Here is a 13,202-nt window from a genome sequence, read left to right on the forward strand (position 1 = left end):
ACATTACCATTTTTCATAATTGTGCCATTTTTTACCAAGTTCCATATTCTTTAAAAAAAGACCTTCTAGTGTTTATATTGTTTATTTTGGAAAAGACAGTTTTTGACTCTGAAAAAATGTTGTGATTTGATTTCTGGATTTGATTGTGCGAACAATTTTTTACATCAACGTTTCGGATCACACTCCGTGATCCATTATCAGGATGCATGCAAGAGAAGAGAAGGAGAAAGCATCCCAATGATGGATCACAGATTGTGATCCGAAACGTTGATGTAAAAAATTGTTCACACAATCAAATCCAGAAATCAAATCACAAGACTGATGGATTGTGGAAATCTGATAGCTTTGAAAAAATGTTAGTCAAAAGAGGAAAAAAAATCTGGCTGGTTGAAACTGGCATGTTCCATGTGCTGAGTGGTGGTTAACTATGTTCTTTCCTGGTTACTGTCTCTATGATTTGTAGGTTCACTGTAATTTTTCCCGACCTTGGCATTATTGTGTTTAGCATGCAGTATATGTTTGAGTTTCATACATCTTCCAAATGGTTTATAATTTCTCTCATAATATGATGGTTCAAGTTTTATCAATTTTTAATTTGTGGGAAAAATTCTAAATATTCTCTATCTTATCATGACATTATGAAATCCGTACAGTATGCAGCCACAGCGGCTTTATCAGAAGAAGAATCAGAATTGCTACCATTTCCTAGGTGGGTTTCAATTCATTTAGGTTTTGTATTATTTTTAACATAAGATTGCTAAATATAGTTTTAAACTCATCTATTGAAAAGTGGAACAGTGGATGGAATTACTGACACAAAGCATAAAGTATTTACATGTTGCCACTTTTAAGAGTCTTGGATTAGCAGAGAGAAAGAAATAAATCATATTAATATCTACAAATTTTGAAGGTAGACTAAGACAGAATATTCCTGTAAATTATAGAATGCAGTTTTGGCTTGATGAAGGTTCTATTTCTCCTATAATTGTTTAACATTGATTGTGAAGGGAGGGTCCAGGAGTTTCATATGCACTAAATTGGGCTCTTGCATCTAAAAGGGTTTTCCCAAAGGGTGAAGTCGTTCACAACTTGAAAGATGTTGATTTAAAGCAAAGTGCAACTTCAACAGGTATTAGATGGCTTATTGTGCAAAGGCATTCTGCAAATTCTATTCTCTTCTTTTTTTGCTGAGTATTTATGAGAGATGTTCTACTTGTTTGTCAGAAATATCTGCTGGAAGTCCTATTTTTGCTCAAGGAAGCTTCTCTTTGGGAGCATCTGCTATTTCAAAGCCCCAAGTTAACAAACTCCTGAAACAGGTATTGTTTTTAAAATCTAAAGTTTTTCGACATGTAGAAAACACCTTACTGAAGACTACACTTGATATTAGTAAACCTTTTAATGTTAAAGATATATATCCTAAGATCCAAAATGAATTCCTTTATTATTAACAAGCTGCATATCCTAGATAAGACTTAAGAATATGAAAGGAAGTGGAGATGGCCTTCTCTTATGCACTTACTGAAATAAACCCCCCCTTATGTTTTCTTTTGGGATTTCTCCGTTTTCTCAGGATTTTTTGACAGCTCAGTGTACTTGTTAGTATGCAAATAGATAATATTGGCAAAGTTTTAAATCTTTTATAATTATGTTGTTATCCTTGTTTTTAAGTTTGGGGCAGACACTTATTTTAGTTTGAGTACATACATTACTTTTGTAAGCTGATTTTTTGAACCAATAATTTTTATCTTTTCATTTTATTCCTTGTAATTGGGGTCAAGCAGATCAAATTCCCAAAAGACTTGTTTCCCGTTATCTTTTGTTTGTTGTTTTTTATATTTTGAAAGAAGATAGAATTTGCTTCTTTAATTAAGCTCACTTTTGTTTTTTGTTTTTATATGTTGAAGGGAGATAGAATTTGCATCTTTAATTAAGCTCATTGGCAGCTTTTATATGCCAGTAACTAGATTTGCCTTATTGTGCAGGAAAATTGAAGTGTCATTTGGTTTTTGTATTAAAATAATATTGGCTTTGAATTGAGTGTTTAGATGTTATATCGTTGTGTGTATGTTTGGAGTAGATTCTTACTTCTAGTTTGAGGACATGTTTACTGTATATTGTTTTGGACCTTGGTAAACTTTCATTGACCCAAAATATAGATTTCAATAAATCTTATTTATCTTCTCAGTTTATTTCTTATTCTGAAATATTGATTTGTACAGGGTTATCACAAAGGCTGAGCAGACTCTTTTTTCCCCTACTATTAAAGTATTAAAGGATCACGGAATATATTGGAAGCATGCATGTGCTTAGTTATAAGGAAAATTTGGAAAAACTGGGCTGTGTGATTAGACTAGGATAATTGCCATAGAGTTCAGTATTATTGATGTTACTATCTTATATTTTTGAGTAGATAATTATTCCTATCTAGACTACTATTATATGCTTTTTGTAATGCTATTGCTGAGCCAATGAATAGATCCTAATAGATTGTTATCTCAGTTTATTTCTTGCCCTAAATTGCCTTATGATTTGGGTTAATTAGCTTGAATCCTCGAATATCTCACATATCCTTTAAAAAATTTGTTAAGGTAGAATGTGTCAGTTCTTTGTTCTTTTTATGGGTGTTGTCGATATGATAGATTTATGTCAGCATAATGGAAAGTCAGGTTGTATCTGTGTTATAAATAATTTCTTATGGGTTTAGGCTTATAATGTTTAGGATTGTTATTTTCTTGCATAAGATTTTATAATTTCACATCTTAGTTCCCAGAGATGCAGAGACATGAATCGGTATCTATTGCTTGGAATATTGTGATTGGACTTCACCTAAAATATGTAGTGTACATAGGACCTACTAGCACTTGGCAGCATGATAGAACACATGTAGATGAGGGCTAGTGTCTTTCCATACCATTGTTTAGACAAATAAAATTTCAGCTTTCTAGCAACACTAGTGCATTTGTTTCTGTCTGCTCTGAAGTATTCATTTCTTTTAATACAAATTTGACGGATGGTCTGTTGCGTACTACTATCCAAGGTCAAGATGCTTATGTTTTCAAGGTGGTCAAGGGTATCATGCAACAATTAGTATTCTCATTGTATATTTGACATCTGTTCATTTGTGAGATTTCTATGTCATGCACACAGCAGAGTAATATTGTAATCCAAGTTCAGGAGGCCCCTTTTTTTTGGCAGGTCAAGGGGATCTTGCCATAATTCATTATGTACGATATGTACTTTTGAACTTAGTTGTGTTTTCCCTGTTGTGCATAATTCAGAGTAAGTTATATCATCCAAATTCAAGATACCATTATTTTCCAGTGAGTCAAGGGATCAATAATTCATTTACTTGTAAAGCCATTCCGTATTCATTTTCATTTCAATCATTTCTTGATCGATTAAATAAAGCTTTCAGCTTTTGGGAACACAACTTGTGTATCTATATAATTTTTGTAGAGTGGTTCTTTTTGAAATCTCTATCACAAGATGCATTATTAATATAGGCAAACCCTGTGTGGTTTGAGTGGAGCAATGTTGTGGTAGTTAAATTATCAATCCATGTATTGCTATTCAGCTGCTTGGATTATTAAATTTTAGCATTCTAATCATTCAGGTCACCAGTCATCTTTCATCTATCCCCAAAATCTTTGTGCAAGATGGAGCTGTTGGTTCATCCCCGAAGATCGATGCAAAAGTGCGAGCTATATGTGACAATCCCTCTGCTGCTTCAACTCTCCGTAACATATTGTGTCGAACTCCATCTCGAGAAGTTTCTCATGCTGCCTTTCCTTTGACTGTTTATGTTGCAGCAGGTGTGAGGTGAGCCTCCTGTAACTGGAATTGTAGTTAAATTTTTCAATGCATTTGTTAACATACACTTTTCTTCTGTAGCAGCAGTGCAGGACTTCTTCAGTTTTAAATATTATCCTTTTCAGGCATTTGGTTATTTTTTCCTACTAATGTTGAGGTTTTGGGAGTTAAAACATGAACAATTAGTATTGTGTCTAATTAGGGAAAACATTTTAAGCTGGGATAACAGAATATTTCAAGTAAAGTTATTTTCTTATTATCAATTTTTTTCCCGGACTTAATGCTTTGTACTTTTATATAACAAAGTGATTGGTAGCATTTTCTACAGACTAACTCCCAATTGTGCGTTGAGCCTTGGTCAAACAACAGGCAGCTCTGTTAAAGCTATTTTTGACTGTAGTTATGAGATCTGATCAAATTCTCTAGCTCTCTGAAACAATTTTTAAAATTTGGTCTGATCCATTTAGACTTTAAAAAAAATATAAATAGTTGTTGAAAATGAAAATATTGGATAACAAATAAAACCTTAGCTAAAATGTGTAACTGGAAAATAACAATGAGTTAAATCCATCTAGATCTAAACCTGAAACACTTCTATACTTTTTTAATTTTTGGTGAGTGCTCATGAATTGTTGTGTGTGTGTGTGTGTATGATACTATGATGTATATACTTAGGTTTATAAAATTACATATGATATCAATTTAAATTTATTTTTAATATTTATCTGTACAAAGTTGCATTGTTTAGGAAATCCTAATTTTTAAAATCTTTTTCTTTTCTTTACAGCTGTACTTTCTGTGACTGGTAATGATGTTTTTGACCATGGAAACTAACGAATACTTTATAGAAAGAGCAATCATATGCTTTATAGGACGTCAAAGAGTAGGTATCTCTGATAACAAGCACATTTTGTAACTGCACTCTTACTAAATCTTTGAGTCATTTTATTTAGAAACGCATGCCAGATGGCTTTGGTACAATTGCAGAAGTTGGCAGTGGCAGTAGAGGGTTTGAAAGCAATAATTTAATAAACCTCTTAAATGCAAAAGCAGTAACAGTAATTATCTTCTTTTTAAGAATTTTGTTTGTTACACAGAAACTCCTGGTGAACCCCGCTGGTATAGATGTAGGTTGTGGCAATGGTAGTAGAGGGAATGTTGTTACTCATTCAAGAAGAGAATTTTCTCTGACAATGTACTAATGTGGATTGTATCCTCCCACACCTTTTGTAGGGTAGCATCAGAATTTGTGGTCTATGATATCAAGGTAATTTCTCCGGGCTTCAAAACTTATGTCCTGATAAATATTAAAAACATATAATTAGTGAAAGACATGATATTTCTGTGGTCCATGAGAGTGCTTAGGAGTTCTGGATAAAGTATGTGATAAATTAGATACATTCTTAGCTTGAATGCATGGAAGAAGATAAGGCTATATAATTTGCTATGATGCACCTGGAGGGAGTGGTGTATGATTGGTGGCACCACAGATTAGTGTTCCAAGATCATGCCATGATACACTTCTATGAAAACTTTATAAAGCTGATTACTTGTTTTGGCAGGGAAGATGTAGAGGTTTATTACAGGGAATTGGCCCAACTGAAACATGTGGGACATGTGGAATTGTACATTAACAAGTTCCAAGAGATTTCAGTCATGGTTACTGATGTCACAAAAGTGAGTCAAATGCTTCTTGATCTTGAGGTTACACCCTCTTATCAACCAAAAAAGAAAAGTTTCAGCCCATGGAAATCTGATAAAAAATTGTTATAATCAACAAAAGAACATGCCTCCCAAAGTTGATCAAGAGTCAAGGAATGAACTAAGGTAGAAGCTATGCTTCTCTTGCAAGGAGCCATAGGAGCTTGAGCATTGTTGCCTTGGTAAAGGGAAAGCACATTTTATTGAGGTAATATCCGATGATGATTAGGATGAGTGAGATGCTAGCTTTGATGAGGATGATGCACAAGGGGATCAACCTTGACAAGTAGAACTAAAGGATGCAAGAGCCCAAGAGACTCCACACATTACCACTTTATCTGTAATTCTTCACAACTATCCCTTATAGTTAAAAGGTGTATTTAAGGGGCAATAGATGGTTTGTTTAGTAAACAATTCAGCCACGCATAATTTTATTGATGAGTGACTAGTGATGAAATGTGGGCTTTAGGCTGAGGAGTTTCGAAGATTCAATGTTAATAGTTGCAGATGGTTTTCCATTGAGCTGCACTAGAGTGGTTCCTCAATTGAATATACAAATTGGAGATTACACATTGCCAATTGATTTTTATGTGCTTGAGTTGAGCAATGTGGATGCCATATTGGGACTTCAGTGGCTAGAGTCAATTGAGTGGGTATGTTCAAGACTTTAAACAAATGCAGGTGGAATTCATGGTTGATGGTAAGAAAACTATGTATAAATGCTATGACAGATGGTGGTCCTTTGAGTGTTTTCAGCAAGGAGGATGGAGGCTCTATTTAGGCATGAAGATGTGCTAGTCCAAGATTTTGTATCCAACAACCCTTTACCTAATAGAGAGCCACAATATCTTATTGATATCCATACAATTTTGGATAAGCATAGTATAATGTTTGGAGATATTCCTCTTGGTCATCCACCTGGTTGTAGGTTTGAGCATGTCATTCAGCTTGACAAGGGTGCAAAGCTAGTTATTACTACACCTTATGTACACCCACACCATTTTAAGGAGGAAATTGAAAACAACATCAAAGAATTATAAAAAATGGGTCATATACGCCCTAACTCCAGCCCTTTCGCTTCATTAATTACTCTGGTTAGAAAGGATGACACTTTGCATATGTCCATAGACTATATAGCCTTGAACAAGAAGATCATAGAGAACAAGCACCCCATTTGCAAGATTGATGAGCTTCTTGACGAGTTACACGGGGACAAGTTTAGGCTATCACCAGATTAGTGTCTGGGAAGAAGACACACATAAGAATGTTTTTGGTTGTCATTGCAAACACTTTGAGTTTCTTGTCATGCCATTTGGACTCACAAACGCTGACAATGACATTTCAGTCCTGCATGAACCACACATTCTGTGGGAAACTGCTGGAGTTTGTTTTGGTGTTCTTTGATGATATCTTGATAGACAACAAGACATGGAGTGATCATTTGCAACATTTTGATGTGGCCTTGAGTATCATGGCGACACATTCACTATATTCAAAGGTCTCTAAATGTGAGTTTGGGATGACTGAGATTATTTTCTGGGGGCATTTGATTGTAGTTGATGGTGTAAAGGTGCATTGAGAAAAATACATGCAATTTTAGATTGGCCGCCTCTAAAGAATATATTTGGATTAAGGGGCTTCTTGGGTTCGTGTTGTTACTACATGAGATTTGTTCAAGGTTTCTCATAGTTGGCATCACCCTTGACAAAACTTACAAAGAAGGGTGCATTCCATTGGGTCTAATGAGGTACAAGTGACATTTGAGAAACTCAAGGAAGTAATGAGCACATGGCTTGTGTTGGCATTACTTGACTTTACATAGATGTTTGTTGTTGAGTGTGATGCATCAGGTAGGGAATTGGTGCAGTTTTTACGTAGAACAAAGACCCTATTACATTTGAAGGCAAGAAAACTCAGAGATCTGGAGAGATTGTAGTCCACTTAAGACAATGAGATGCTAGCTATCATGCATGTGCTAGCCAGGTTTAAACGACATCTAGTGGGTACAAAATTTGTTGTTAGTACTGATCACAACAGTCTTAAGTATTTTATGGAACAGAAGGATCCCAATAAATGAAATCAAAAGTGGGCAAGTAAGATTCAAACATTTGACTTTGATGTGGAGTATATTAAAGGAAAGAATATTGTTGCTTTTGCTCTTTCTAGGAAACTCAACAAAAGAGATTAAGATTCAGGCATATGACTTTGATGTGGAGCTTATCAAAGGAAAAAGGAATATTGTTTCTTGTGTTCTTTCCAAGAAACCTATCCTCTACTCTCTTTTTGAGATTTCAGCTGATTGGAAATCTCATTTGTTGGCCAAACATTCGAAAAGAATTTTTCCAATGATTTGATTGATGGACGAGTACAAGATGATAGGTATTCTATTGTTGATGTTGTTGTCTATTATAAGAAGAAAATTTATCTTGTCGTAGGTTCTAAATTGAAGGACAAGATATTGAGGAAGATGCATGATACCTCTGTAGCAGGACATCTAGATTTCCTCAAAATATATTGTTTGATGCAACATAGATTCTTATGAAGGGACTAAAGGATGATGTGTTGCAACATGTCAGAGAGTGTTTGGTTTGTTTGTAGATAGAACACACCTTTACTACATGCCTACTTCGACCGTTGCCTTACTTGAACATAAGTGGGAAAGAATATCCATAGACTTCATTAGAAGACTTCCATGAGTTTAGGGTAGAGATTGCAACTTTGTAGTTGTGGACATGTTAACAAAGTATGCACATTTCTTCGCCCTTTCTACGGATTATTCAAGACCTCAGGTTGCAATTTTTTTTGGAGTGGTGTTCAGGTTGCACAAATTCCCTAAGACCGTAGTTAGTGATTTGGATGACTGATTTCTAAGTATCTTTTGGAGGAGTTGTTCCAATTGGTAGGTGCAAAATACAAAGTATCAAGTATTATCCTCAAGATGGTGGCTAGATCGAGATAGTAAATAAATGGGTTGAGGGTTATCTTTGTAACTATGGATCAGATCAGAAATATGCTTGGATTAGATGGCCTCAATTAGACAAGTATCATTACAATACCACCTTTCACATGTCCATTGACATGTCTCCATTCTAGGCCTTATATAGGTATGATGCTTTATCATTTGTGGATTTGACTTTTGATGATGGGAAGGTCCCTTGTGTGAAGGAAACAATGCAGAATATCCTCAAGATATTGAAAGATAACATTCAGAATGCTTTGCATCAACATAAAATGTATGTAGACATGCATAGAGTTGAATGATCATTTGAGGTTGGGAACTCAGTTATTGTGCATCTACAACCATAAGGTAATCCACACTAAAGAAGAGTGGTTCAGAAAAATTATAACCACATTTCTATGGCCCTTACATGATATTGAGGGGAGTTGAAGAGGTTGCGTATGAGTTGGAACTACCAAAAGATGATAAAATGCATAATGTGTTTAGTGTTTGATGACTCAAATAAGGCATTGGGCCAACACATGGTTGCATATCCAAAGCTGCCCCCATTCGATGAGGAATGGAATTTGGTACTAGTTCCTAAAGGTGTTACTGTGATGTGTGAGAGAGAGAGAGAGAAAGAGAAAGAGAGAGAGAGAGAGTTGATTAACAAGGTGGTCCAAGAATATCTAATAAAATGGAAGAACTTACTGGTTGAGGATGCTACTTGGGAAGGTGAATAGATTTTGCAACATCCCAATTTGCAATTCGAGAGGACTAGCAATCTTGGGAGGGAAGGGACTATAATGCCCCATCACGCTTGATGATTAAACTGGTTGAATTTTTCTAACTTTTGATATTATTGAAGGTTAGAAAATTAAATTGAACAACAAGGGAAGAATGAGAATAATTAAGAGCAAAAAGTTTAAGTTAAGGCTTGATACTTAATTATTCACTTGTATTATGAAAGGGCACCCATTTAATTTATGACTAACTTCTAGAATATTTGCCATGGTGTCCACTATATTAATAAAAGGTAACATTATTGAATGGCTAAGACTAAAGACAAAAAGTATGGAGGAAGTTGAAGAATCATTATGTATCTTTTGAAGATTCAATGGGTTTGAAGAAACATTATGTATCTTTTGAAGTTGTTTATTTTGCAAAAATTCAAACCCGTTTTCTTTGTTAGGATGCAACCCATGGAAGCTTGAGCTTGGACGCAACCCCAAGCTGTTATGGATGGATGACAATATATTGATTACGGTTTCATGGTTGTCAATTTCAGTTTACCAAATTTAGAAGAAAGGCAGTGACTTAAATTCAGTGGAAATCTGTTTTAACATGCCAAGGGTTTGAAGCTCAAACTCCTAGTTGTCAATGAAACCTTCAATAAAATTTCATCTGCTAATTTATGCATCGGGAATTGCATGCACAAACAACAATAAATCAACCTTTTTGGTTTCAACAACTTAGAAGATCGATGATGGATTTCTTTCAGAATTATATTGCTTCAGCAGTGTGTTTGTAACCATCTTCTCAAAATCTAAGACACTAATAAAGGTCAAATATTTCCATTTTTGTGTGGATAAACTTAACTTGTGAGCTTAGTGACCTAATAGGGGCACATAGCCTGAAAGCACACCATCCTAGCGAAGGTGGGTCCAAACCGACATTAACACTATTTATGTAATGTCCCATTTCTAGCCCATTTTTTCATGATGTGTTGATTAGCCTTATTTCCCTTGGTCTTGTCGGCTAGAAGAGACTTTCTAAGGATCAGAGTGAGATTTGGCCTTGGCAATTCAGTTTCAGGCTGATCGAAGTTGTTTCAACAGGGCTTCTAAATGCTTAGTATTTATAGTAAGTCAAGAGGGTTCAATATTTTTGGCATTTTAGTTTTGAACTTGGAGCATCTCATTGAGATCTTTCTAAGGAGCTATCATATATGGTTTTGGGAGTCTGATTTGATATTTTTTGTAATACCCGAAGATCACATAATTTTCTAATATAGTGAGTATGAAATTAAATTATATATTAATAAGTGTAAAGATTCTGCTAATTCTTTGTTCTTTGGATCAGACTTTTGGTTTAGTCTTTAATTGCTGAGAATGATCTTCTAAGTACTATGATTATTCAGATTGTTGAGGAATTTAAAACTTATTTTGAAAGCAGATCTAATACTCTATAATCGATCTGATAAAATAGAATATCTCTGACTTAGTATTCGTTGGAAGTGAAATGCTTATAGGAGCAGACTGCTGTGAATTGTGTGTCCTATAAAACTGCATTTATAACCGACTATATATCCTTTCTAGAGGGTATGTCCCTCAAGGGACATAACTCTTAACTTGGCACTAATTATAATTCTCCTAAGTCGGCAATCTTAAGAGACTTAGATTAGTAATGACTAAGTAAGTGTTAGTTTAGTCAACCACCAAACAAAAGCATCACTTAGAAATCGCCGACACCTATAGGAGAAACACATATATATATTAAATGCCAATCATTAGATATATTATCATTAAGAGAATGTACGGTCTGTACTATCAAACCTGTAGGTTTATCTTGGTTAATATTTTAACACTCCCTCTTAACTTGATAATCCTACAGAGAGATATTATATCTAGCAATCATCAATACGGATGAGTAAGCAAGAATTAATACTCTATATCTGTCTGTCTCTTATGTGGTATCATAGAACACATGATACACAGTCATATTACTTAAACCTGTGATATGACAAATCACTGCCACTAGTGATATTATACAGGATAAATCTGAAGAGTAATCTCTTCATTTATCCAAGTTATGATTTCATAGAAACTGGTATTTCCATATCACAACACGATCCTGAGTTTTAAGATCTACCAGAATACAGGATAAACTCGGAGAATACTAAAATTCTTCCTTTATCCAATTTGTGACCCATGAACATAGCAATGTCAATATCACAATATGATCTTGAACTTATCTAGATCTTACAATAGAACTCTACAGTTTAGCACATTATCTAAGAGATCGTCACCTCTTAAAATAATGAATACAAATGGTGGAGCCCATAATAGTAATAGCCTGACAAAATAAAATTATTTTATTAATAATCAAGAGAGTACAAATGGATTACAACTCAACCATACCAAGTCTCCTCCTGAAGTGTTCTATCTTCACTCTAGATAGAGGTTTGGTGAGTATGTCTGCTGTTTGATCTGCAATGCAAATGTATTCCAATTTTACAGGATTTCTGCCTACCATATCTCGTACATAATGGTAAGGAATTTCAATATGTTTGGACTTGTCATGGAAAATTGGTTTCACTGAGAGCTTGATGGAACTCTGATTATCACAATGAATAATCGTAGGATTTATGGCTGGCCCAAATAATCCTACAAGTAACTTCCTCAACCAGACTGCTTCACGAGAGGCCATTGCTGCTGCAATGTATTCAGCTTCTGTGGAGCTCTGAGCTATTGAAGTCTGCTTTCTACATATCCAAGATATCATAGTTGATCCTAAATTGAAACATCCTGAAGTGCTTTTTCTATCTTTAACATTTCCACCCAAATCTGAATCGGTGAATCCATGCAAAACTAAAGCAACCTTCTCGTATTTGAGTCCAAAATTAAGAGTGCCTGTAAGTATCTCATAATGTGTTTAACTGCAGCTAGGCGAATCTCCTTTGGCTCACACATAAACCGGCTTAAGGCATTAACAACATAGCAAATATCAGGTCTTGTATTTACTAAGTACATAAGGGACCCAATCATCTGCCTGTAGAGAGTAGAATCTATGGAATGTGATTCTGCAACTGCTTCTTTAAGTTTATGTAAATTAGTCTCCATTGGAGAAGATATAGACTTGCAATTCCACATTCCAAATCTCTTCAAGATATCTGATGTGTACTTCCCTTGATTAAGTATGATACTGTCAGAATTTTGTCGTACTTCTAATCCTAGGAAGTAATGGAGAAGCCCCAAGTCTTTCATCTCAAATTCTCTAATTAGATCTTTCTTGCTTTGATCTATAAGATGATCATCACCTGTGATTAATAAATTATCAACATACAATATCAGAATTACCATATCATCTTTATCTCTTTTATAATATAAGTTTGGATCGGCTTCATTCTTGGAGAATCCTAAGCCTGTGAGATATTTATCAATCCTTTCATACTTGGCCCTGAGAGCTTGTTTAACCCCATAGAGAGCTTTCTTGAGCCTGCAAACAAATGCATTAGGATCATGAGTTTCAAATCCTTCCGGTTGCTCCAGATAGACTTCTTCTAAAATGTTTCCATTTAAGAATGCTGTTTTTACATCCATCTGATGTACCTTCCATCCCTTTTATGCGGCAATTGCTAAGATTTCTCTTACGGAGGTATATCTGGCAACAGGAGCAAAGGTTTCTTCATAATCAATCCCTTCTTTCTGAGAAAATCCTCTGGCTACAAATCTGGCTTTATACTTCTCAATACTACCATCAACAGTATGCTTTATTTTAAATATCCACTTGGAAGAAACAATAGATTTTCCTTTAGGTCTTGGAACAATTTTCCAAACATCATTTTTCATAATAGATTGGTATTCTTCTGTCATAGCTTCTTTCCAGGTTGAATGTTTAATAGCATCAGAAGGATTGGTTGGCTTTGTTTTGGATAGATCACTCATGTTTGTTGTATAACCAGAGAATCTTTTAGGTCTTTTGCTTTCTCTGACTGTTCTTGAAGGTGCAACAAAGTCTTGAGCCGCTT

At 34.9% G+C, this 13,202-nt stretch overlaps 1 protein-coding gene across 1 annotated transcript in view; it reads left to right on the top strand.

Moving 5' to 3' along the window:
• The window catches only part of LOC149534537 (uncharacterized), a 101,419-nt gene that overhangs the window by 48,138 nt on the left and 40,079 nt on the right, over nt 1-13,202 (top strand). Inside the window, exons 2-5 of the mRNA XM_089803008.1 lie at nt 654-709; nt 1,008-1,129; nt 1,225-1,319; nt 3,617-3,822. Of these exons, the coding sequence (XP_089659134.1) occupies nt 654-709; nt 1,008-1,129; nt 1,225-1,319; nt 3,617-3,822 (479 nt within the window). The remainder of the gene's footprint in view (nt 1-653; nt 710-1,007; nt 1,130-1,224; nt 1,320-3,616; nt 3,823-13,202) is intronic.

This window comes from Cupressus sempervirens, chromosome 10 (genome assembly GCF_028749045.1).
Source record: "Cupressus sempervirens isolate cs-2001-9-10 chromosome 10, ASM2874904v1, whole genome shotgun sequence".
In the NCBI taxonomy this organism is placed as follows: domain Eukaryota; kingdom Viridiplantae; phylum Streptophyta; class Pinopsida; order Cupressales; family Cupressaceae; genus Cupressus; species Cupressus sempervirens.